Source organism: Bombus flavifrons, chromosome 6, assembly GCF_040668555.2.
Source record: "Bombus flavifrons isolate JBK064 chromosome 6, iyBomFlav1_principal, whole genome shotgun sequence".
NCBI lineage: Eukaryota > Metazoa > Arthropoda > Insecta > Hymenoptera > Apidae > Bombus > Bombus flavifrons.
The window spans coordinates 9,810,823-9,833,774 of record NC_138447.1 but is presented as its reverse complement, the minus strand read 5'-3'; the positions used below and the strand labels follow the sequence as shown (position 1 = coordinate 9,833,774).

Here is a 22,952-nt window from a genome sequence, read left to right as displayed (position 1 = left end):
GTACAATTGTGCCTGATAATTAGGCATTTCTTTGAGAAGCATGCAGCCGTGTTATTTTATGCATAAGTTATATGATGTGTTCTGCGCTTTGAGGCGTTTCGGTTCTTTGTGAAACGTTAAGAAGTAGAAACGACTATCTGGGTGTACACGTCCTGGAATTGGAAACGAATTCTTTGCATCTGACAATTGGTACATCAAGACCGGTTAATTAATGATCGTTTAAGTAAAGCGAGATGTTACAGTTCGAGGCAGATATAGCTAAAGCGCGAGTTTAATTTGATTAACCTGTTAACTGGAGAAGATGAGCTATCTCGTTATGCAGATGGCCAACTTCTTGAGAGCAATACATTTTTTATTCATAGATATTCTATTCCTTTACGAGTCTTTTCACTACCGTTAAATTCCATCTGTCATATCTATTTAATTTGAAATAATTAATCGCTTGAACTACTCTAAGATGAAATTAATTTAATTAAATTAGATCGAAATATCAAAAGCATCAAATATTAAAACCAGTATTAAATTATTAAGAAATATCAAAATATAATGAATTTTCAAATCGAGCAACAAATAATTTAGATTTTAATATTAATCTCAACTTTAACTACCATATTTTCCGTACAATCATAATCAATGTAGCCAAATTAATTTTGCACTCTAACGGTATTTCCTCTCAAAAGTATTTTAACTTCGATTATTCTCGAATGAAGCATGTGCGAGCTGTGCTGTGAGGAAATTTGTATGCCTGACGCATTTGATAAAGTTGACATAATAGAATTATTTCAGGAAACATTTATTCAAATGCGGAATGTCAAATAAAATAAGGAATTATCTCATTTAACAGCCAAATAGAATAAATCAAAGAGAAATTTATTTACTCAAATTAATTAACCTGTAATAAGAGAGAATAATCAGAAGTAACGATTGTAAATATCATTTAGATGATTATTTTCCAGATATTTTACTCGAATATTGTCAAGATCTGAATCTAACTAAAATATAGTCGTCTTTATAAACTTTTAATTCCATGATTATAGAAACTCTCGATTAAGAATCGATCCGATTAACAGGCTAAGAACATCTTGATAAGAACGAACAAAGTTAGGACGAACACTTTTACGCAACTGATTAATTTCATCAGACTCTATCGTTCTTAAGTGAAGTAAACTTACGAAAGTTGCAAATTAATCTGACGAATATTTATAAAATTTTCCTAAAAAACGTTTCTAAGAAGAAATATTACAAAATCTGCCGTCAAAGAACTGTACGTTTAATCGCATCGATCCAGAGGATATTGTTATTGCGAAAAGGCCTCGTTATTACTTTCGAGGAGCATTTCACCTCGTACTTCTTGAAACAACGCGCTGATTGCGAGATTCTTTTACGTGCTCGTGGAAAATTCATTCAGGCGTTCGCGTTCGCCCGTTTCGATTCCACGTGGTCAAGTTAATTAATTAGAGGGAACGTCCTCTGCAAGCGGAGTCGTTTTCAGTTAGTCAACGACCAATTAAAATTTCGAAACGCGTGGCAAGCTTCTCGAAATTCGTTGACTTGTTACCAGAAGAATCATTCTAAAACACGGAACGCATGGATGACTGGGCGCTGATAGAGGCCTGAAATACGAGCTGCACCAGCTGCCTCCATTATCTTCGAGAAACTTCGCCAATTCCTGCGCCAGCCTGCTAGAGAGATGCCAGCTTAATCCTCTTTCATCTGGAAATTGATATAAACTCGCGGAACCCACGAAACCAGATTTTGAACCCATCAATTTCTCTAAGTATCTAAAGGTATCATCCTTTTTTAATTTCATAAAAATAACAATCAAATCCATACTTCATAGCTTCTATTGCATTCTGATCGATTTAATATTTACAGCGATCGCCAAAAGATTCCAATCAAGGTGCGATATTGTTACATCGTTGAAATAAACAGTTTTCGAAAGTAAAATTTGCGAAGCGCGATATCGTAGAAGTTGTTAAGAGGAGAATTTTAGCAACATCGAAATAAAATTTTAGCAGCCATTATATCGCAATCTGTGTAATATGTTATATTCGTAGTTCGCCAGGACTTTTGTTTTCGTTTATTCTTCAGGTATTTTCGTTCATTTTTTAATTATTTTTAGCAACTTTCGACAGAAAATGTGTTTCATGTTGTTTAGCCTTTCTGCTATCTAAACGACGATGTATCGTAATAGATGCGTTATAAAATTTGAAAAATGTCGTTTTATATGGATTTTGTGTATTCTTCGTTTACCTTTTGCACAATATGTATTCTCCGTGTGATTTCGAAACGAAGAATAGATAACAGTTGTAACGATTACAAGTCTTAACAATTTATACTTGTCAACGATGAAACAGTTAATTAGATTTCCTGTTAATAAGATGATAAGAGAAACGTAGATGTAAGTCGTATTACGAATTTATGTCATTATATAAGATCTACGTAAAATCGATCGTATAATTTAATAATAATTGTCCGATACTGAAATTTTTATATGTACCGAAATCTGGTGGCAAAGATGGCATCTATTGATATTATAATTCTATCGCGTTACTATTTCACCTCGTTGAATTTTTTATCCTATTCAGAACTATATTTTTGGATAATGAAATATGGCAAAAAGTTTTTTGTTTTTAACGAAACTAGAAACAAAGTTGTACGCGTATTCGAAGATAAATTCTCTGAAGCTATTGTTTCATGGCAATAAAGACAGGAATCAACAAAACTTTCACCGTAATGCGAGGTACGTGGAAATTACAAATTTAATCCAGCGTGTGCTTCCGCGAAGCAATTGTCATAAAGTGTCGTTACACGGAACATAACAACCGAATTTACTACTGCCTAGCAACGTAAAGCAAAATCTCATTTTGGACTCTTCTTTAACGAACATTATTGTCGTGAGATTAATTGGATTCCTTTTAACGGCGTTAAACCGTACGAGATGAACAGAAAATTCATTGACTCTGGAGGTTGATATTCCGCGACTTATCATGTCACCGTAGATTATAGTGTCCAATAGTTCCACAGGGCATCGGCCGTTTATATCCGTGGATACAGAGATCTGATTTAAAATGGTAAACAGTGGTCGATAACAGATGACGGAGGATACCAACCGGAAAAGTAATTTTTTCGGTTTTACCCAGCTGCCACTTGCAGAAACCGAGATCAACGGGCTTGCGGCAGAGTCGAAGCGATGTTTGATTCCAGGTAATTGAAAGTGACGAGCGAAATACGACCAGTTGCTAAAGTTACGCATGCCAATGTAGAGCCGCGTTTCTCAGTCGATGATGATTCACGTCCGGAGCTATAAATTTCGCTCGAACCGAGTCGACGAGAAAATTTGTTCTATCCTGAATGAGATGCAGCCACCGAGGTTAGGAAACCGAATGTTCGGTTCTTCTCGAAAAATGAAAATCAGCTACGACGTATACATAATATCATCGTTTCGTTTCATTCGCTGTGTCATGAAACGAATGTAAATATTGGGGAAGAAAGAAGGGAAGAATTGGGATTGAAAATCCCAACGCGTACAAATCCCTCGTTTCCACGCGGTTCGTTAACGGATCGTCTGGAACGCTTGAAATTTTTATATCGTCGTAGAGGGAAGAAAGCTTCTCCCCTTTTGCCTGGTTCTTACTTCGAGTAAAGAGGTGGTCGTTCACGCGTTTTCAACAATGTCAAACAATTAAATCAACAAACCCACTGTACAGCGGTTGGACTGAAAGAGTTCTGCATCCTCTTTCTTTGCTTTCCTTCTTTCATTTTCTTTGTTCTCGAGTACAAACAAAGCGAAATACAGCGCTATACTTCGCTCGTAGCAAATTAACTTCTCCCTGCTGCCGGCAGCGGAGTGCCACGAAAATCTTGTCGGCCGACGTGATTCGACATCCGCGTGACGTAAGCCTAATTGCAAGGGAGGTAAGCCTAATTGCACTATTTCGTATCCCCTTAACTAAAGACGATCAACTGATTGACCCAGATTCACCGGGCATTACCATAGCCAACCTCGTCTTACCAAGTGTTACCGTTTCTCTCTCTAATGATCGGATCCTGTGTTCGAATTAATGTCTATCCATTCACGAACAATTCTGCTTCGTTCTTAGTTAGCTTAGTACGTGACCTACCCAGCATCAGATCCGCCAAGGATCTTCACTCGATTCCTGTAGCCAGCTTCATTTTGAAAATTAGCAACCTGAGCAGGGGACAGATTTAAAGGGGAACTCTGTTCTGCGTCCCACTGCGTGTTACGCTTGTAAACATACATATATACATATACTCACACAGAAACCACTATAATTTTCCAGACCGGACACGAATAAGACGTGACTTGGGGAAACCGCTTATCATACGGGCTGACGCTCCAAGCCGTGTACACCTTTCGGATAAAGGCGGATGGACGTGATAAAAGACTCGGAATGTACGCTAATTGGATTAGAACACGGTGGTTTGCGTACATAGTCCAAGGTTTGTGAAAAGAGGGGCAATTTTTCGACCGAGTTAATATACGTTTGTCTATGAGTTCTGGGTTACCGTCAAAATAAATTTCTTCGCCAAATTTAAAGTTGGACCATGTTTAAGCTTGCTGCGTAGCTTCTATATACATTTGCAGATAGCCATTAAATTGTATCGATGCAACCATTACAGCCGTGTTTCACTACAGCACTGATAAAAATTTAAATTGTTTTACATGTTGATAAGTTTCCTACGATCAGATAATGTACACGATTTTTTGTCTCGATAGCTTATTGGTTTTTGTTGAAACAACGGCGAAATTTGGACGTACAAATTCGGAAACGCTTTCGTAACTTCGTACGATGACAAAGGACAGACAGACTTTTCTTGATTCAGGGAAATCCTTCATTTGATGTTTCACAGGCAATATCAGTCTCAAAGGTAATCGATGAATCGTATATTAAGCCTGAATAGCGTATAGTGGCGGAAATTTCGGGGCTACTTATCATCGAGACGATTGATGCGGAGACACGTTTGAAACGCGCGTAGGTTTGGCCTGTACGAGCACGTTATCACAACCGGTGACCTAGGAAATGCCCTCGCATCGATTAGTCCCCTGCATCCTGTCGCATCGCAATTCCCTTCCTTCCTACTGTCCAGTTGTACTGATTCACTAGCTCAGCAGAGTTTACGCTTTCCCCCGTTCTATTTTTAATATATGCACTCAACGAATATCGAAGAAAAAGTATATACACGTCATCGAAGCACTCTGCTTGGTAGCATTGGTGGCATGTTGGTGGCCGTAGATGCACGATTATGCCCTGGCAAAGAGCCAATGCCGTGAAACGCCCTTTGTAACCTGCTCCGTCGACACGCAAAAGGTATTCATCAAGTTTAACACAGTAGGGCGTTATTTCGTCTGACCCCAGTTATCCCCGGAGACACAGTCTTCGCTGTTTAACCTCTGCCTCTCATTCTCGCAAAAGGAAAGATTATAAGCAGCTTTCGTACTTTCGAGAAAAAGGACAAAGATCGTTGCAGGAAAATCTGATCGATTCGAATAGGAAAGCTTATTCCGAGAAAAGCGAGAGGAATGTAGCGATTGAATCTTTATGCTTTTGAATGTGCTTTTTCGCCGTGCGTTTCGGTATTTCGCGTTAATGCTTGGAAGCTCGTCTGACTACAAGCTATTCGTTTCTACTGCGCGCTGTTATTCTTCAACGAAGCTGCTTTCACACGGTTTCTCTTCCCCACGAACAGTTTGTTTAACGTTCATTTACAAGCAGCCCCGGTGCGCCAGCAACGAAACAACCGTTCACGTAGAGAAGAAACAAACTTTTAGGAATTCGATAACTTCCCTTCTGTTTGTCTCGTTCGGTTTCCACGTCTGACGCGTCACCGTCCGTTCCCACTTGGTCGCGTCTCGTCGCCAACCTTTGTGTTACACGGTCCTTCCATTAATCGTCGTCTGCGTTACGAAATTATTCGTTCAATTAGCTGGTCGGTGCACGATTCCCATCGACGGAGTATGTGGAATCGTTCGTTCATCTCGTATATTCAGTCCTCGAATGGAAAATGCATTACGTGGGCTACGTACATTCACGAAGTAACATCTCGTGTAATGGACGAATCGTGCTTACCTAATTCAACCGAACATTAATTCCAAGCTATCAAAACTATCGCGTTACCGTCATATATTATCCGGCGAAGATAACGCAACTGATGAATTACCTTCTGGTAAATATCTTTACTTAAATATCTATCTAAATGTTTAGGATTGTTAGTTTCACCGGTGCTAAATGGAATTCGATCGATTATTTGTATGACTGTGGGGAGCAGGTTAAACGAGACAATCCACCGTCAAAAGGCGTAATGAGTTTGAAAATTAATGACCACGCGAGAATCGCTCTATTCGGTTGCAAAAGCACGCAGTCTGGTTTACGTTATAATTATAACGTCATAAATGCCAGCATTGCTAAAGAGAATAGCGTGATCTGGCAACTGTTTGGCCACTAGTCTGCCCCTGTCACGTTTCTACAATTAAAACCCGATTCACCATATGCCGAATTTCTAACAAGCGGCGATCATTTGTCCATCGTAAAATTCCGTTAAATCAGCAATTCGCAACGAACAATCAGAATTTTCGAAAATTAAGCGAATATTTGGAAATTTCGTGTGAGAGTGTATAGAATAAAACCATAATCATACGCATTTGCATCATCAGTTTAAAAATACCAACAACTATCCGACGACTATTTTCTTTTATGAAACACGCGCAAGTGTTCCGACTTTATTTTCGACGGTTCTCAAAAGTGAAGTTTCCAATTCTATTTCAATTACTTTCTGTTCATTATGAAGGTACTTAACAAAATAAAATTTTGATTACACAGTTTGTTTCGTAAACTAAAAAGTTATAGACCTACAAGCTCAAGTTTCTCAAGGGTTTCCTATAGTAATTACCTTGAGAAAGAAATTTTCCAACTAATCGAATCAACGATCGTCTAACAAGTTGATGACATCGTTGAAAATTTAATAGAACGCCGACCATTCTTACCGATCTCTAAAGTCGATCGTGTTTTACAATTCTCGCCAACCTGGATTTTTAATCGCTTTTATGATCCCCTGGTTGGTCTCTCGCAACCAGGCTAAACTTTTCTAATTAAACGTGCGAGAGCGCGACCCTGGCAATAGAACGGTCAATTATCATCGCGTTTGCTTCGATTCGCCTGGTTCCTCTCCCGTTTTGCGTTTAATTTACGGTCCAATCTATCAGGTGGCTTATCGATTCGAAGCGAAAAGCGAACGGAGGAAAAACGTTTTTACCCATATCTTTGATCTGTATGTATCTGTTTTTCCACTTCGGTGTGGTTGTCACGTCCGAAGGATAGAGAAAATAAAACGAACGTGACTCGTGTCCCGACTGTCTTCCCACTTGTTCTCTGTGTTCGTATATAAAAATAACAGAATTTCTCAACACTCCTTTCTTCGATTATCGTGATTTTAAGATTCACAGATTTTTAACTACTGTTGCTACTATGTTGATCATGTAACAAGTAAGTCAATACATAAGAAATATTGTTGTTAGAATTTTTACTAGAATTTAAAAAGATGCCAAGATTAAAGATATTACAAATTTCCTATGGACAAAAGGAATGCTATAAGATTACTATAAAGATTATCGAAAATTAAATCTCGATGCACAATTAAAAGATGAACGTTCCACTGTTGACACGATGTTACGTAAATTTAAGCTGCAACTGTTATCTTGCGGTCGTGTTCACACTTTGTTCAATCAATATTTTTACAAAATGCTATATGTTGTCTCAATGATAAATATGTCGTATTACGTGTGTAATACGTTTAAGGAAACATCACAGATTATTTTAAACGTGTTATGTCTGGAAGAAAACCAATACTCGTAAAAAGCTTACTCGCAAAAATCATATTTTTCAATGGTGGATCATTTTTTACTAGCAGCAAAATTAATTTTATGTTAAATCAGTTTATCCTACGTTAATAACGAAGTTCCTTTAGTATTGATTTTATGGATTATATATATCGTATCGTTATTAGAGATATTACACTGTATCGATACTATCGATTTACGTGAAAGTGAACAGCAAAGCCATTCAAGAATACGAGACTAAAAAATTCGCGTATCCATCAACATCACGAAAATAAAGATTTAATCCAATCCCTCCTGTCGATTTTAAAAAGTGTCGTTCGATGTTTGATAAAAATTTATAGAGTAACGCGGCAGATTTTTCCGTTGTGAACATTTCCCAGAACTCAATTTAATGTAACGGAATTTCAGCTACTTCTTTCGCTGTTAAAGCGACGAGTTAAACCGAATTTCAACTCAAACCGCATCACGAATTTTCCGCTGTCGGTCGTTCTCAGTTGCTGCGATGTTTTCGCACGGCGTAGTAATTGCAGACGTTCCCGAAGCATAATTCCCTCGGGATATATATTCCACGTCAACGAAGCGGAGACCCTCGTGCTCGCATATTTCACCTGCCTGAAGAACGACCCCGATTAATCGTTATTATTTCCGATTTGGCATGAGCAAGCGCGACGAAATCGTTCGACGTCGCGTCAAGATGTCCACCACGTTGTGTGTTATTACTCCAAATTCAAAGTCACTCGACATTAATTCAATAATTTGCATACTACATTACAGTACATTATATTACAATATATCATATTACACGAAATGGATATATCAGGTCTGTAAGTATGAAACCGGAATTTGCATATAGATGGCTCTAGCTGATAATGTAGTTATCACTAAACTGCGTCATTGATGCCAAAAGTCTTTGTTGACATCTCGCAAACATTTTCGACTCAGAACAATACAAGTTTCTTACAACAGCATAGTTTGTAATAGCGTTGAACATGTCAAATTTTGTGCCTGGAAACTACGATTTGCGGATAGCATTGATTTTCTGTTACCATTTGAAGAAAACTGCTGTAGAATCGCATCGAATGCTTGTCGAAGCTTACGGTGAGCATGCTCTTGGTAAATCACAGTGCTTTGAGTGGTTTAAAAAATTCAGAAGTAGCAATTTTGACGTGAGGAACGAAGAACGTGGAAGACCACCGAAAAAGACCACCGAGCTGTTAAAACCTGGCGAAACCGTTAATACTGAGCGCTACCGACAACAAATGATCGATTTGAATCAAGCTTTGCGTGAAAAACCAGAATATCAAAAAAGGCAACACAAAGTAATTTTGCTTCGTGATAATGCACCATCACATACAGCAAAACCGGTCAAGGAAACGATCGAAGCGTTCAGTTGGGAAATACTTTCGCACGCGGCTTACTCACCAGACTTGGCTCCGTCCGATTACTATTTATTTGCATCGATGGGACACGCACTTTCTGACCAGCACTTCACTTCTTACGAAAATGTACGAAAATGGCTCGATGACTGGTTTGCCTCAAAAGAGCGACAGTTTTTTTGGCGTGGCATCCACCAATTGCCAGACAGGTGGGAAAAATGTATAGCTAGCGATGGGCAATACTTCGAATAAAATATTTTTAATCATTTTCATACAATAAACGTGTATTTTCTATACAAAAATTCCGGTTTCATATTTACATACCTGGTACTACCGCTCGAAAGTACCGGGGTATTTGATTATTTCTGACAAGATCGACTTCGATTGCACAATCACGAATAAATCGATATGCAACGATTTTATTATTTAGAATGATGAAGAGGCATATGTTTATGGCACGGACTGGCCCGTTCCCTTCTTTAGGAAATTCCGAATTACATGTCCTCCCCGAGCTGTTAACCTAATGACTCTGAGGTCAGGTAAAAAACTCCGGGAAAAACCTAACCGAAAAGGCACGATGGACAGACGAAACACAACGGCTGGTAGGGAGAAGCAGCAACGTAGGAGGACAGTTCATTATCAGACATCGTACCGTGTGGAAATACTTCACTTCCAACAAGATCTTACCACCGCCGTGTTCATAACATCACACTTTACTTTTATACAAGAAAATGCAAATACAGTGCTAGATTACTCTAACACTCGATCTATCAAACCTCCTCCACCTTGAGCGTTAAGTCATTCGAGGTACGCGATATCGACCGATCGGTTTGACCTGATCGGTTGCTCTTTAGTCGAGAATTCGTAACAATATCATATTGCAAGAAATGTTTATACTGCCGTTCGAAAGTACCAGGATATTTGCTTATTTCTGACAAGATCGATTTCGATTGCATAATCACGAATAAATCAAAATGCAACGATTTATTTAGAATGACGAAAAGGCCAATGCGTAACAAGAAAAATGGTGTTTGTAATTGTCAAGACTTACACAACTATTTCGTTAACTGATAAACTCTTTATGTTTTAATCGCTTGTTTGTAATAGGCAATTACGCATAGAACGAAGAATATAGTAGTTTGTGAGATATTTCTGTTATATCGTTATAAAATATTATTGTTATGTATATATTGTAATATCGATGTTCATTTATAGTGTCAGTTTGTTATTGTTACGCTAAGGAATAAGTTAAATTATATATCGGTTTATTATTATTATATTAGGTGGTAATAAAAGAACGAAAGGATAAAAGGTGAGAAGCAAAAGTTTTGTAACTCATCAGGGAATCAACAACGGATTAACTAACTCACTGTTACGAGAAATGGTTATGCGTACATTGTATTATTAGAAATTACAGGCACTTGCTTCAATTACGGAAATTCCTAAGAGCTTTGGTTGTAGATCGCGTGTAGCTCGGTGCTGTTTGTTCAGAAACTACAGAGAAACAAGAACTTTTACGTATCTCTTCATCTTCCAACGCGGCCAAAAATGGACGAGAGAAAAATAGAGTAAACGATATATCGCGATGGCGACCGCAGAGATCTCTTTTTGAAATTCGAGCTACCTTTGTGTGAAAGAAAAATCGCGACGACAACGATGTTATAAACGGATTGTGTTTGCGAAACGTTTCCCACCATTAGTAATCATCATTAGCGTATTTGTCTTTTGCGTAGATTATATACGTTCATAAATCATACAGAATCGTTCACAGCGATAACAAGAATTGATGATTTCTAGTCACAATCATATCAGTATTCATTGTTGTAACGAAGAATCGTATGTGCCAACAATAAGGAAAATTCCTTACTTAATTTGTAAATCGTCAAATTTAATTATGAATTATTTTTATCTGGAAAAACAAAAGACATAAAACTCGGAAAGACTATTTGTCTTGTTACTGGAGTGCTAAGCAATAAAATACATTGTGTGCATTGACAGGTCAACAAGCACAGTTTTGTATGAGAATATGATTTATACTCATGAAGTTAATTTGCAGCTACTATCGGTATTTTTTGAAATTATCGGAATTCGATAGCGTACGTATATGTATTTGCGAAAGTCATTTTGGTATTTACTTTATTCATTTTTATATCATAATTCTCTTCTCGCTGTGCATTTTTTGTTTCTGACATCTTTCCCTGTTGGATCTAAAGTACACGATCTTTCTTCATTTCTTCGTTATTTTATTGTAGGTTAATGGTGTTTTATCGTCTATACCGATCTCTAACATTCCATGTAAAGTTCAAACTTGAATTTAAGAACGTCGAAGATTAACCGACTCAAACCTTGCTTCAATAAATAAAAAGTGTACCTTTCGAATAATTATGAATAGAATACTATATACAGATAAAACTAAACAACTCGTCATTGCCCAACTAAATTGATGTTTGCCATTTAAAAATCTTAAACTGTTTCTTAATCACGCGCAAACAATCGCACAGTTTGCAATTTAATTTCACGGAAAACCGATTTTTTCGTGGAAAAAGTTACCGCTTGGACGATGTCCGGGTATTTAAAGAGGTCATAGGACAAAACGATTTAAAAACTGACTACGAAAACTTCGAATTAAAATACGAACTTTGGAGCTTCCCGGGTGCGACGTCACGTTTCCGGATGCTCCAACACGATCGTGTTCTGGTACACGAGGATGGATAAAAGAAACAGTGATTTTTTACGCGACTTCTTGCTAACGAAGGTCCGTAAAGTGGTTTTAATTACATTTACATAGCCGCGTCTCTTTCTCGCTTTGACGATAGAACCGGTGATTTTCCTCGGTACATATTAAGCTTCTGCTTGTTGTGATTGATCACAATTTGATGATTGAGTAACACACGCCACACAATGTTGGCTATAGGACTGAAATAATTAACGCGTTTCGTTCTCGCTTTGACGTAAACCTATGACTTTCGTCGACAAGTATTAAGCTTTCATTTCCCACTATTGATCGAATCGCTTTGCGAATTTGAAACTCACTGACAATTCACGCATACGCGTCTCGCAACGTTGCTAGAAGTAAAGTAACTGGCAGGATTCCAACCACTTAAGTTGAAAGTTTAATTAGATGCTGCGGTGAATTTGGTTAACCGAGTCGTCACGTTTCGCGACGCATCGCTAAAAATCTGCACACTCTCCGCCTAGATGCGACGGTAGACGAGAATACCAGGACCAGCAATGTAGCGGGTAGAAAAAAAGGAGCTCTCTCTCTCTCTCTCTCTCTTTTAGTCGAAGATGTATAATTCGTTGGAACAGTGTTTTCAGCGAACGCGCGACTCGCTTCGCGTGCAATTAAAACCTTGGGATTATTTCACGGGAAGGCAAGGGAAACATGGTCAGACTATCCCACGCAAGCTGTTACCGTTAATTAGGATTAATCGAGCGGCAACGCCATTACGTGGCTCGCGAAGTGATAATCATTCGGCAATTAACTAATAAGCCTATGGGTAGGTTTGCAGCTGTTGTGCGACTTACGATTACCAATTTCATTATCTGTGTATTGTACCAGACTACTCAGATGATCTATCGCGGTGATCAGTCATGTCATCGTGTTTTTCATCCAATTTCGTTCGTTTCAATATTTTGCAACGAGATAATGAAGTAATCGACAGCAGTACATTTAGATACGTTAGCAATTACGGTTTATTTCCCTCGAAACGGTAGTTTAACAAAATCGATGGCGTCCGTTAGCAGCAAATTAGGCTGCACGCTAGCCCACTGTTCCGTTTCACTGATATTCTCGTATATATATGTATTTCGCGAGCCATTAATTTACCAAATCAACCGCCGAGTATACAATGGTTCGCCAAGATATTATATTTGCACGCGCATCATAGAAAAATTTCATTTTTTCATATAAATATAATTGCGCGTGTCGTGTCTATATCATAAAAGGTTTTTACAAGTGTTCGAGATATTTTTGTGAGCATCGGAAACATATAGCGACGATTTATGGAAAGTTCCAACTAAATATACAGGAATTCTTATCCGCTTTAACTCTCGATTTATTTATCCAAAGAATGCTTCGCGATCTTATCGTATTTCGAAAGGCAGCTGCGTTGGGAATTTCGAATTCCGTTTGCGCAAGATCGATCCGTCGTGCTGCAGAGTTCGTCCGCGCGTTACGTTTGCCTGATATATTCTTCGGTACGTCTACACAATTTCGTTTATCGTAAGGCTGTTCGCGAAAGTTTGTCCAAGCGAAATGCTGGAACTGCGAGCATGGAATTCGAAATACAACGATGAGCTAGAAATCGATTATCGAGTAATCGACTGACTAAAACCCTCTACTACGTTTTCTAATTGATCGCAGCCGTCAAATTCCGGGATACGTGTTTTCTGATTCCAAAGTTGTGACTTGCGAAACCGTGCCGGGTTTCGCACGTATTTTTATAGCTCACAGCGATTTGATCTTCGAATTAGAACGATTACTACGAATATTTGAAATTTTATTCCAACTTGTTTCTTTTGAATAAAATATTTTCAGAATCTATTCGTACACTTAATTTGTCCTCCGAAAAAGTCGCAGAATAATTTTTTTTAGACGGTATTCTACATTATTAGATATTTTATCATTTGACTCCCATTTTTTTTTTTTTTTTTGTAATTAATTCTTGATGCAAAAAGAATTTAATTGTCTTCGTAAAAAAGATATTAGAATAACATCCTGTTCACGATTGTTACTGAACTTTTGTCCTTGGTAATCAAACGCTTGTTCCTTGATAATGTTACGTGTTTTTTCTGCGATGACCCTCGCGCTATTAGCATTCTGAATTGTGCACGACATTATATGCTAAGTATGCTGTTTCCATTTCAGTTACACAAAAACATATACCAATAGATACGCGATCTGTAATTACTGATAGTTCTTGTCAGACTGTGAAACGCTACAAAAAAATAAGGTAAGCACACAGTGACAGGCAGAATCGTAAGTTATTCTAAATGTCCAAAAAACGTATGACATACTCAACAAAGTATCTGTCAATATAACACCTATTTCTATATATTCGCAAACTTTCACACGTCTACGTTAACATACTTCTATTGAGTTAAGTAGCAATATGAAAGAACATGTTTTGTACTTTAGACTGGAACAGAATCCTACAAAGCAAAAAGCCGAAATTCTTTGAAAACAACCGTCGACTGTCTACCAACCGATTATTCCTATCGAGCAGCAAGCTCGCAAGAGACGAATGCATAAATAAACAAGTTACGCAATGCTTTTCCATGAATCTGTATCCTCTGCGCTGTAGGTGACCCAACCGTGTCTTCGAGCAACACTGTTTTGAAACCCAGCGCCCCAATGTTCTTGATTTTTGTATATTTTCTAGAGTTCAACACCCTTAAACGTCTTCCGCCGTTCGTAACGCTAACCAGCCCTCGGTGATCGAAGTCTCCGAGGAAGTAGCTCGGTATTGGCTACTAACAGGCCAACGAAATTCCCCGGAAACCAACTAGATTATATTCTTCTTTTTTTCCCGTTGCATTTCAGTTTCCAACGTTCTGTTGCGACCAAATTAAATCACCGACGAAACTTCACGTTCAGGATGCTCTTCTTCGTGCTTTGTCATCGTTGAACCTTCTTCCTTTGTCCCCGTTTCTTCTTTCAGTTACCGTCCCTGGTAAAGTTTCGGACTGCTCGAAGTAACATCGAACGTTCCAGCTATAGATACACCGGCTCACGAAAGCATTTGGACACTTATTATAGAATACGTACATAGTGCGTGCTATTGTGACATTTTGTTAACATTGTAACGAGGCTGTTGTGATTATGTTGATAAAAATCTGAAACGATCCGACGATGTATTAGGTTGTCCGAAAAGTTCCTTTCGTTTTATCAGGAAATAAAAGACATTTTTCGGACAACCTAATATATGAAGACTAAAGGGAGACAAGATAATGAGTCGTATTTACAGGTTTCGGTATATCAAAGAATATTGCATTACTGAAATTGTTTTTATATCTAGTTTAAAAGCTTGACATGCGTTTCATTGAAACAAAATTTTCCAAATACTGCTTTTAATGATATTACGTTCGTGATGTTAAATTCGTTAAAATATCGTTTGTCTCGACGAGCATATCTCTGGTTTTCACAAAACTTGCATAAGAATTCGTTTGAAACCTTACCAATACGATCGTGACAATCGAGTCTCGTATAGCACAGATAGTATATTCGTAAAAGGTGTCTACAACCGAGTCACTGTATATCCCTCACGTTCTGCTTTTTCTTTTATATGACGACGTTGGGAAAATCATATCGACGCTCGGAGCTACGCGCAGATAGAAAACAAATGACGCGAGAATAGCGAGGGCGTGGCGAGGGATAAAGCGATTGTCGTTAAATTCTGCGGCAAACAATTAAAACGTTGTTTCGTTGACGTAAAATGGTTTGCATCCTCTAATAAATAACGTTTAATAATAGATGAAAACCGCGGTCGGTTCGTTTAAAAAGAATATGCACGATTATTTTCACAGACAGAAGAACCATCCTGTCGAAATATTTCCTGGGCAAGCATTCTTTAAACTGGGCGCAAGATCGACCATTCCATATGTTGTATACTGTGCCGTAAATATTATCGTAAGACGTTGCGACCATTTCTCTTGTCCAAACGATCGTTCATTCTGATCAACGGTGTGTATCAAATACACACGGCGTGAATGTGCCGGCCGCGCCGTGCCAACCTATCGATCTACCCCGTCTCTAATCGAATATGCAATGTTTTTCACTGTTGAAAATTCATACGATGCCGTGCTCCGCGAATTCTCGCACAAACTTCCAAATATTCATGTCTCTTCCGACGTGCTTCCAACCTCGATGTTCTCCTCGAGTCTCTCTAATCTTTGCCCCCGATACATAGTCACACGCTACAGTCTTCAGAGGTGCGTTGAAATTGTATTTAAACGCAACGCTGATATATATATATATATATAGAGAGAGAGAAAAAGAGAGAAAGAGAGAGAGGACGAAACGGCAGGTTAGGTAAATAGTAGAGGGATATTCCAAACATTTAAGCGATTCTCATCAGTTCCGCTTGTACTGCATAAGTAAGAGAATTCAAAATGGAATACAGTGGAAGATTCTATTGTTAATTTCTATGACTGTTTTACTAGAGAACTAGATTTCGATTAAAAAGTGTTGGTTGCTCCACGCTCGCTGGAAGATTTACCTCGAGCGTCTTGAGTAAATGAATAGGTTTGTACGATAACGGGACGAAATTGCCAGAGTACGCGATTCGTCGGTCGAAAATTCGAAAGCTGCGTGACCTCAGGCAATGACCTGGCTTCCGGAGATAAGGGCTAGTTCGTGGAAGGCTTTCGAATCGTTGCAACGTTGCATCTGAAAGGCTGCTTTTCATTAATCATTTTTCCCGCTCTTCGCCACGTCGGCGTCCAAGTCGATCGAGATTACCCGTCGGAGGAAACTGAATCGGCGAAACAGCACCGGTCGAAATATTCTGATAATATTTTCAGACGATCGTTCGTGCCGACAGGTAATTCGCGTCGACTTCTTAGCGCCCTCGTTCGCCTACCCAATTTCCAACGATAATTTGGCCAAATGGTGGGAACCGTACAACGGGTCCCAGATGCAAATGTAAATGCAACACGAGAGGATGAACGTGCCACGATTTTTTACCTCGGTCCTCAGTCGATCGTTGTAATTTATGGACACACGAATACAATCGAGCCAACGCTCCAGGAGACTCGTCTATGTATATACGCGCGTGTTCGAACTCCTTCGGACGATAAAACGTTTGCACGGTCGACATCACAGTGCAGCCTCGCGCTAGTGGGCGTTCCCCGAGTGCATCGTGCGAATTTACTAGGGATCGCTGAGGGTGTACGAACTAAGGGAAAAATCAATGCAACGCGACCACCAAACACGCAACGTGAAACAAAGTCCACGAGGAAACCACCGTGCCCGGTGCTGTCGAGAGGTCGAGAAATGTTGCAGTAAGGGTACGTATGCGAAAGACCCAGATAAGTGTAATGTGGCGTCGTATAAGGCGATGGAAAAATTCATACTCCGATCGGTGTATAATGCGATTTAAGAATTACCTAAACGGCCTTTATGCAGAAGCATATTGTTGCGAGATAAACAAACAAGAGCGGTATTGTAGATTTTACCTTGTATTTGCGGTATTGTAGGTATACCTTGAAGATACTTAGGCGACGCATTTGTCGTTTCTCGAATGTGAATCGTGCTACTAGTGAGTTGCGTTTCGTTAAAAATGGGCCATTTCGAGCCTACTCTGAAGAGGTGAACGTCGAAACGAAACGCGGTGTACTAATAACACGACTGAAAGTCGAAGAATGCCAAATATGTCAAGAGCGGTATTTGTCACTTTTTGCTACGTTTGCCTCCAGCACTTTGTCTCGGGCCTCACTCACATTCAACATGCAAACGTATGCCCTTCTCAATTGTTTGGAAAATCATAATTTGTAGAATACCTGAATTCGGTGTACTTCGTCTTAAGCGTATATTTCCAAACTGAATGTCGTGTTACATTATAATCGTTTTCTATCGTGGCGTGCTCGTGTTACTCGCTTACGACAGTAACTTACTGTAATTTATGTATTAATCTTCGTACGATATGGAAGACCTCGCATATTCCATGATACTTATTTCCACATGGAATTAATCGTATTACTTCAAGAAATAATCCAGTTTCCTTTTTCCGTTTTGGGAACCGTATAACGTGAAACGTATATAAAACGTTATAGGGAGGTCCGGTAAACAACAACTAATGCGTGCAACGTATGAAAAGGATCTGATGTACTGTGCGTACTCACCGATCGTCGGTATGTTCCTGTCATGATTTCCCTCGGTGGAAAACTGAAACAGAAAGAACAACGGGGGTTAAACATCGACGATCGTATCAAACGATTCGTGTGAATCGCCACGAGCAAAAACACCTTCCCCATCCCTCGTTTCTCCGCGATAGAAATCACATCAACGCGTGATTGGCTGCGCAGAAACCTTTTTTTTTTTATATTTCCCTGTTAATGGACTACGTTCGATGGAATATCCTCTCGATGAGAAGGCAAATGGATGGAATAGGGGAAATGCTTTTACCATGCGATAGAATTCTACGAGGAGAAGAAAATTTATCGGTTTCCTAATGGCGGCACCGATTTTCGCCGATAGTCAAATATTTTTCATCATGCTCGATCGTTTTTCTCCTCGTTTGATTACCCCGACCCGACCTTGTGGGCAAGCTCCGCGGATGTTTATTTTTTACTCAAACTGTTTATCCGATACAATTGTAAACAGATTTATTGTAATCATCGGATTCGCGAACAGAGAAACTAGCAGCGATAAATACACGTGTAAACGTTTGAAATGTTTGTGACCGTTTGTGACCGTTAAAATACATCGTTACTTGCTGCAATTGAATCACGCTGCACCTCGTATCTCGTTAACACCGGCAAGAACGTAAAGAGAGGAAAGAAAATTTTCCATCGGGCGGTTCTTGTTCGGCGCTCCACGGCAAACGTTTCTTTCAAACAAAACATATCCCTCGGGTTCTAAAGGTAAACTGAGTTTATTCAGAGCCAGCACCGGTAGGAAATAGAAGCCGGCAGAAAAGAATTTCGAAGTCGTGCACCGCCGTGCGAAATTCCTGACTGGTTCGCGCACAGTGAAGGAGCGCTGTCTCTTGGAAAAAGAAGCTTCCTGTTCTGTGGCCGAAAGAAGCCACCGCCAATCGATACACGGTTTTATCCCTCGCTTTAAAGCTCCGAGTATCGTATCCGGAGCATCGATCAGCTTTGGCTTTCGGCTAAATCGAGCGTGTTAAAGTTCCGAAGGTTCCCAGGAATCCTGATCGACTCGTTAGTTTCGTTTCTTCGTAGAACGAATAAAATGGATATTTTTTTTAAATTAGTACCGTCGTACAAACTATGAAGGTATAACGTGATATATTTGCTTGGTCGTGTGGTTACGACTTTTCAAAGAATCGCAATTTCAAAATTAAAAACACTGTGTAAAAAGTGTTTGTGTGCTCTCTATGCAAATATTGCACTCTATTCTAATTAAGTCAAATATTGTTCTTTCTCTGGCTTTGGGTTTTGCGTTTGTATAAATATCGTACATGTCTATAGAGATTTAGTCATCTTTTAGTTATCGAGCGATGCAGAAAATAGAAAACCGACAAACATAAATTTATCGTGTCTTGTTTTTATTTGTATTTCGTTACCCGTTTTTATGAAAAATAATACGATCGAGCGTGTCAATTTGTAAAATAATTTCGTTACCTCGATAGACAGTAAATCGTAGATTTAACTATCTTAGAAATTATCTTTGAGGAGAGGATTTCATCGTAGACGACAGAACGCGAATTTATGGAAAACGGAGCAGAATTCTTGCAAATACGTATCTTTCGTAAATAAAATGGGAAACGAAGATATAAAGCAAAGGAATATCGACACGGCACGTTCCTACGTTGATTCGACGAAATATTTACCTCGCGATCGCGTCTTTGAAATTCCTTTTCCACCTGCAAGCTAACTTTTTTATACACGACGGACGCATCTTGAAAAATTCGACGCGTTTCTTTTCACGAATCGACAAAGGGGAAGAGACAGCGATAAAATGTATACAACAAAATTGGCCGCGATAAGGTGGCTGACATGTGCCGGTTGTACTGGCTGACACGGACTTGAGGATCGCGAACGACGAATGTCACAGAGGCTGCGAATTGTTGACATTTAGATGCAAAATATATTATATTGTTTCGTGGAATCTTAACGCTATGAATTGTGTAGGTTTTTGTCTCTTTTTCAAGTACAACAAATAGCCGATAAACTAAGACAAGAAAGATCAATATTGTTCTTTCAATATTCCAGTTTGCAATATTCTAAACGCGTTTCCAAAAACTGCTTGCTGCTCAAACGATTAAAAAATTCATTGATAGTACTCTGTCTATAATTTTTCTGTTATTCTTGACAATGAAATAATGGTAATCGAGTATTTTTCGGTGGAAAGTCAACGATTACATTGAATAGTGCTCCGCCCTGACAGGGTATTATGTGAGAATAATTCCGTAAGGCTTTTCCACCGGTTTCGGCAATAAGAAATCGTTTCCATGCCCGTTAACCAGAGAATCTCGTCGTTTCCTTGGATTAGGACCGTATCCTCTCGTCTCGTCCTGTACAGCCCTTCGCGAAAATACCGAACAAGCTAATCCACCCAGTAAACCCGATTTCCACATCGTTTGTCACTTTGCTAGATTTCTCTCGAATCATCGAGACATCGATCTAATTGTTCTGTGTGTGTAATTATATCGTATAAGAACGAGTTAACTCATTAAGGATCAGTCAGTAAAGTAATGTACAAACGTTATACGTAGATTCTAGAGTAATGTACTAGATATACGCGCAAAATTACCGAGAAACGTACTGTGGTTTACATATTATCTTATTAAGCTACAGAAAATACATTAAAATAAAAGATATTTCATAAAAATCCACGAATGGGAAAAAACAGTTTGCCAATTAAAGGGAAAATATATAATATTGCTGTAAGATGCTTCAGTTCCTTCAAATATCATAAAATCGTATCGTTCAGATGGAAGAAGAAATAGTGACAAAAGAAAAAAAAGGAAAATGTTAAGCACATCTTTGAGATTATCATTTATAACTACGATGGTGGAAAGCGTAATTCGGCAACGTAAATTAACCGAAAAAGAAATGATAAATGATATGTCGCATTAACGTCAACGTTGGATGAAAGTATGCGTCTCATTTTCGTTTTCTATCTTCCAGCGAGTTGAAGTAGCAGCGGATGAGATAGTTTGTATCGGAAGTGAGGGCTATTATGTCGTTTAAAAATTAATCACCGACGACCCTCATTAACGTGATCGTAGATACAGCAGCCGGCTATTATCTGTCTCGGCTGTCTCCGTGATAACTGTGAAAAATTACCCGCGGAACGTCGGTGAAAGCAGCGGTGAGACGATTAAATGAAATATTAAACGCGCGCCAATTATGGATTTAGCGGTGCTTGAACTAATAATTTCTCAGCTAAATCCTCTTGACGAGTATCAGTTATTAAATCTCATTGGATTGATGATTAATTAAACATCAGCATTACACGATGTGTATAACGAAGCTTCTACTTCCAGTCTCTTCTTCACTTGGACTGTGTTCGAACGCGATATACTCGCTAGCGAACAAACTGCAAGCCTGTTCGACGATCGATTATCCTTAATTGCGAGTTACCGATCGTGAAAAGCAGAGAGTAAGGAAGGTCGAATCGTAATGGAGCATCCAGCGCGAAATTGACGATAGCATACGTTGGAGTTTAACGATCGATCGAGCGACGATAACGATTCTTCGTCAGTTTTATCTGCTAAATGTTGTACGTTCGATGGATAGCAAGGGGACGAACATTATCTTACTCCGAGGACGACTGTTGACGATTGACAGGATGTGAACTTTTCTCATTAATCATGCACGGTCCGACAACATTTTCAAGAAAATGAACATGCCGATAACGGTGACAGAAAATCGGTACAAAAGCAAGGAACTGATAGGTGAAACATTTAAGGGATTTATTACCTCCGATCTTTCGACTGTTTGAGAACTTACCGAATGTCGGAACATCGAGATTTATAGCGCTACCGAAATCGAATAAATTCCCCTCGAGATTTGTTTCTTGCGATTTCTTACACAGTGACATCCACTAGTTTACATTTAACGGTGAAAATGTCGAACCAGTTAAAGCGAGGCTACTAGCAGATTTTTCGTTTTCGCAAAATTTGGTGGAAACCTGCAATGCGTGCTTAAATATCTTATACACGATTAGGATTAAAACGATATGACTATTAAATACATCGACTGCTATAAATGTTACGAAGTTTAGAACGATCCAATATTACATTATCGTGTCTATTGTTCAAAAAAAAACAAAAAAAAAAAAAAAATAGACTAAAGATCTCACGAAAGAAATAAATAGAGACGATCGAATGTCTCGGAAGATACGAAAGGTATGGGGAAATATTTCAGACGAAAATTGTAGGATATCAGAGGCAACTGATAGTGATGATATTTATTTCACATCGCGATGATCATGAGAAACTCGATATACATATATCATTCGCTGCCATACTATTGCCTCTGACTGCAATTTTTTCGCCATTAATTGGGTCATACCGTATATCAAGGTACAATTATTGCTACAGGAAGAGTATGGTCGTCACGTCCTACGCTTCGTTCGATCTTTTGTTCTTCCCAGTAACGTTTGTTATCGGACAGCTTTTCGAACGAGCGTGTCGATAGATCGGGCGATAGCGCCGACGAGAACTCGCAGAAATGCGGTTTACTGCGTGTAAAGCTTTTCACCACGGTCCCGAGTGCCGTGAAATCCTGTAGTCATTATTCGGTCGCAATTAAAATATCCTTCGAATTTCGATCGTGTTAAAATCAAAGAGGGAAGCTTGAACCACCGCCAGGTTCATTTGCTTCGTCATTACGGTTTCTACCTTTGTTCCATTATATTGTCCTACCCGAGGTACTTGCAAAAGTTTTCGCAAAAGAAAGATTTTATCATAGATAATATTCGATATGGTATTGTTCGACTTATAATTTGTATATCGAACATGTTGCTGACATCGTTTGCATACTTTTTATGCGTATTTGTCACTTTTCGTGCACAAATACCTGTT

The 22,952-nt window shown here is 38.9% G+C and overlaps 1 protein-coding gene across 10 annotated transcripts in view; it reads right to left on the bottom strand.

Moving 5' to 3' along the window:
• Window positions 1-22,952, bottom strand: part of Trpgamma (Transient receptor potential cation channel gamma) — a 100,858-nt gene that overhangs the window by 43,948 nt on the left and 33,958 nt on the right. For all 10 annotated transcript variants that reach the window (XM_069114937.1, XM_069114939.1, XM_069114936.1 and 7 more), the window contains one exon: window positions 18,079-18,121. Coding sequence is in view for 5 of the 10 variants with exons in the window: in XM_069114940.1 (XP_068971041.1) it covers window positions 18,079-18,121 (43 nt within the window). In the remaining 5 variants the exon portion in view is untranslated. The remainder of the gene's footprint in view (window positions 1-18,078; window positions 18,122-22,952) is intronic.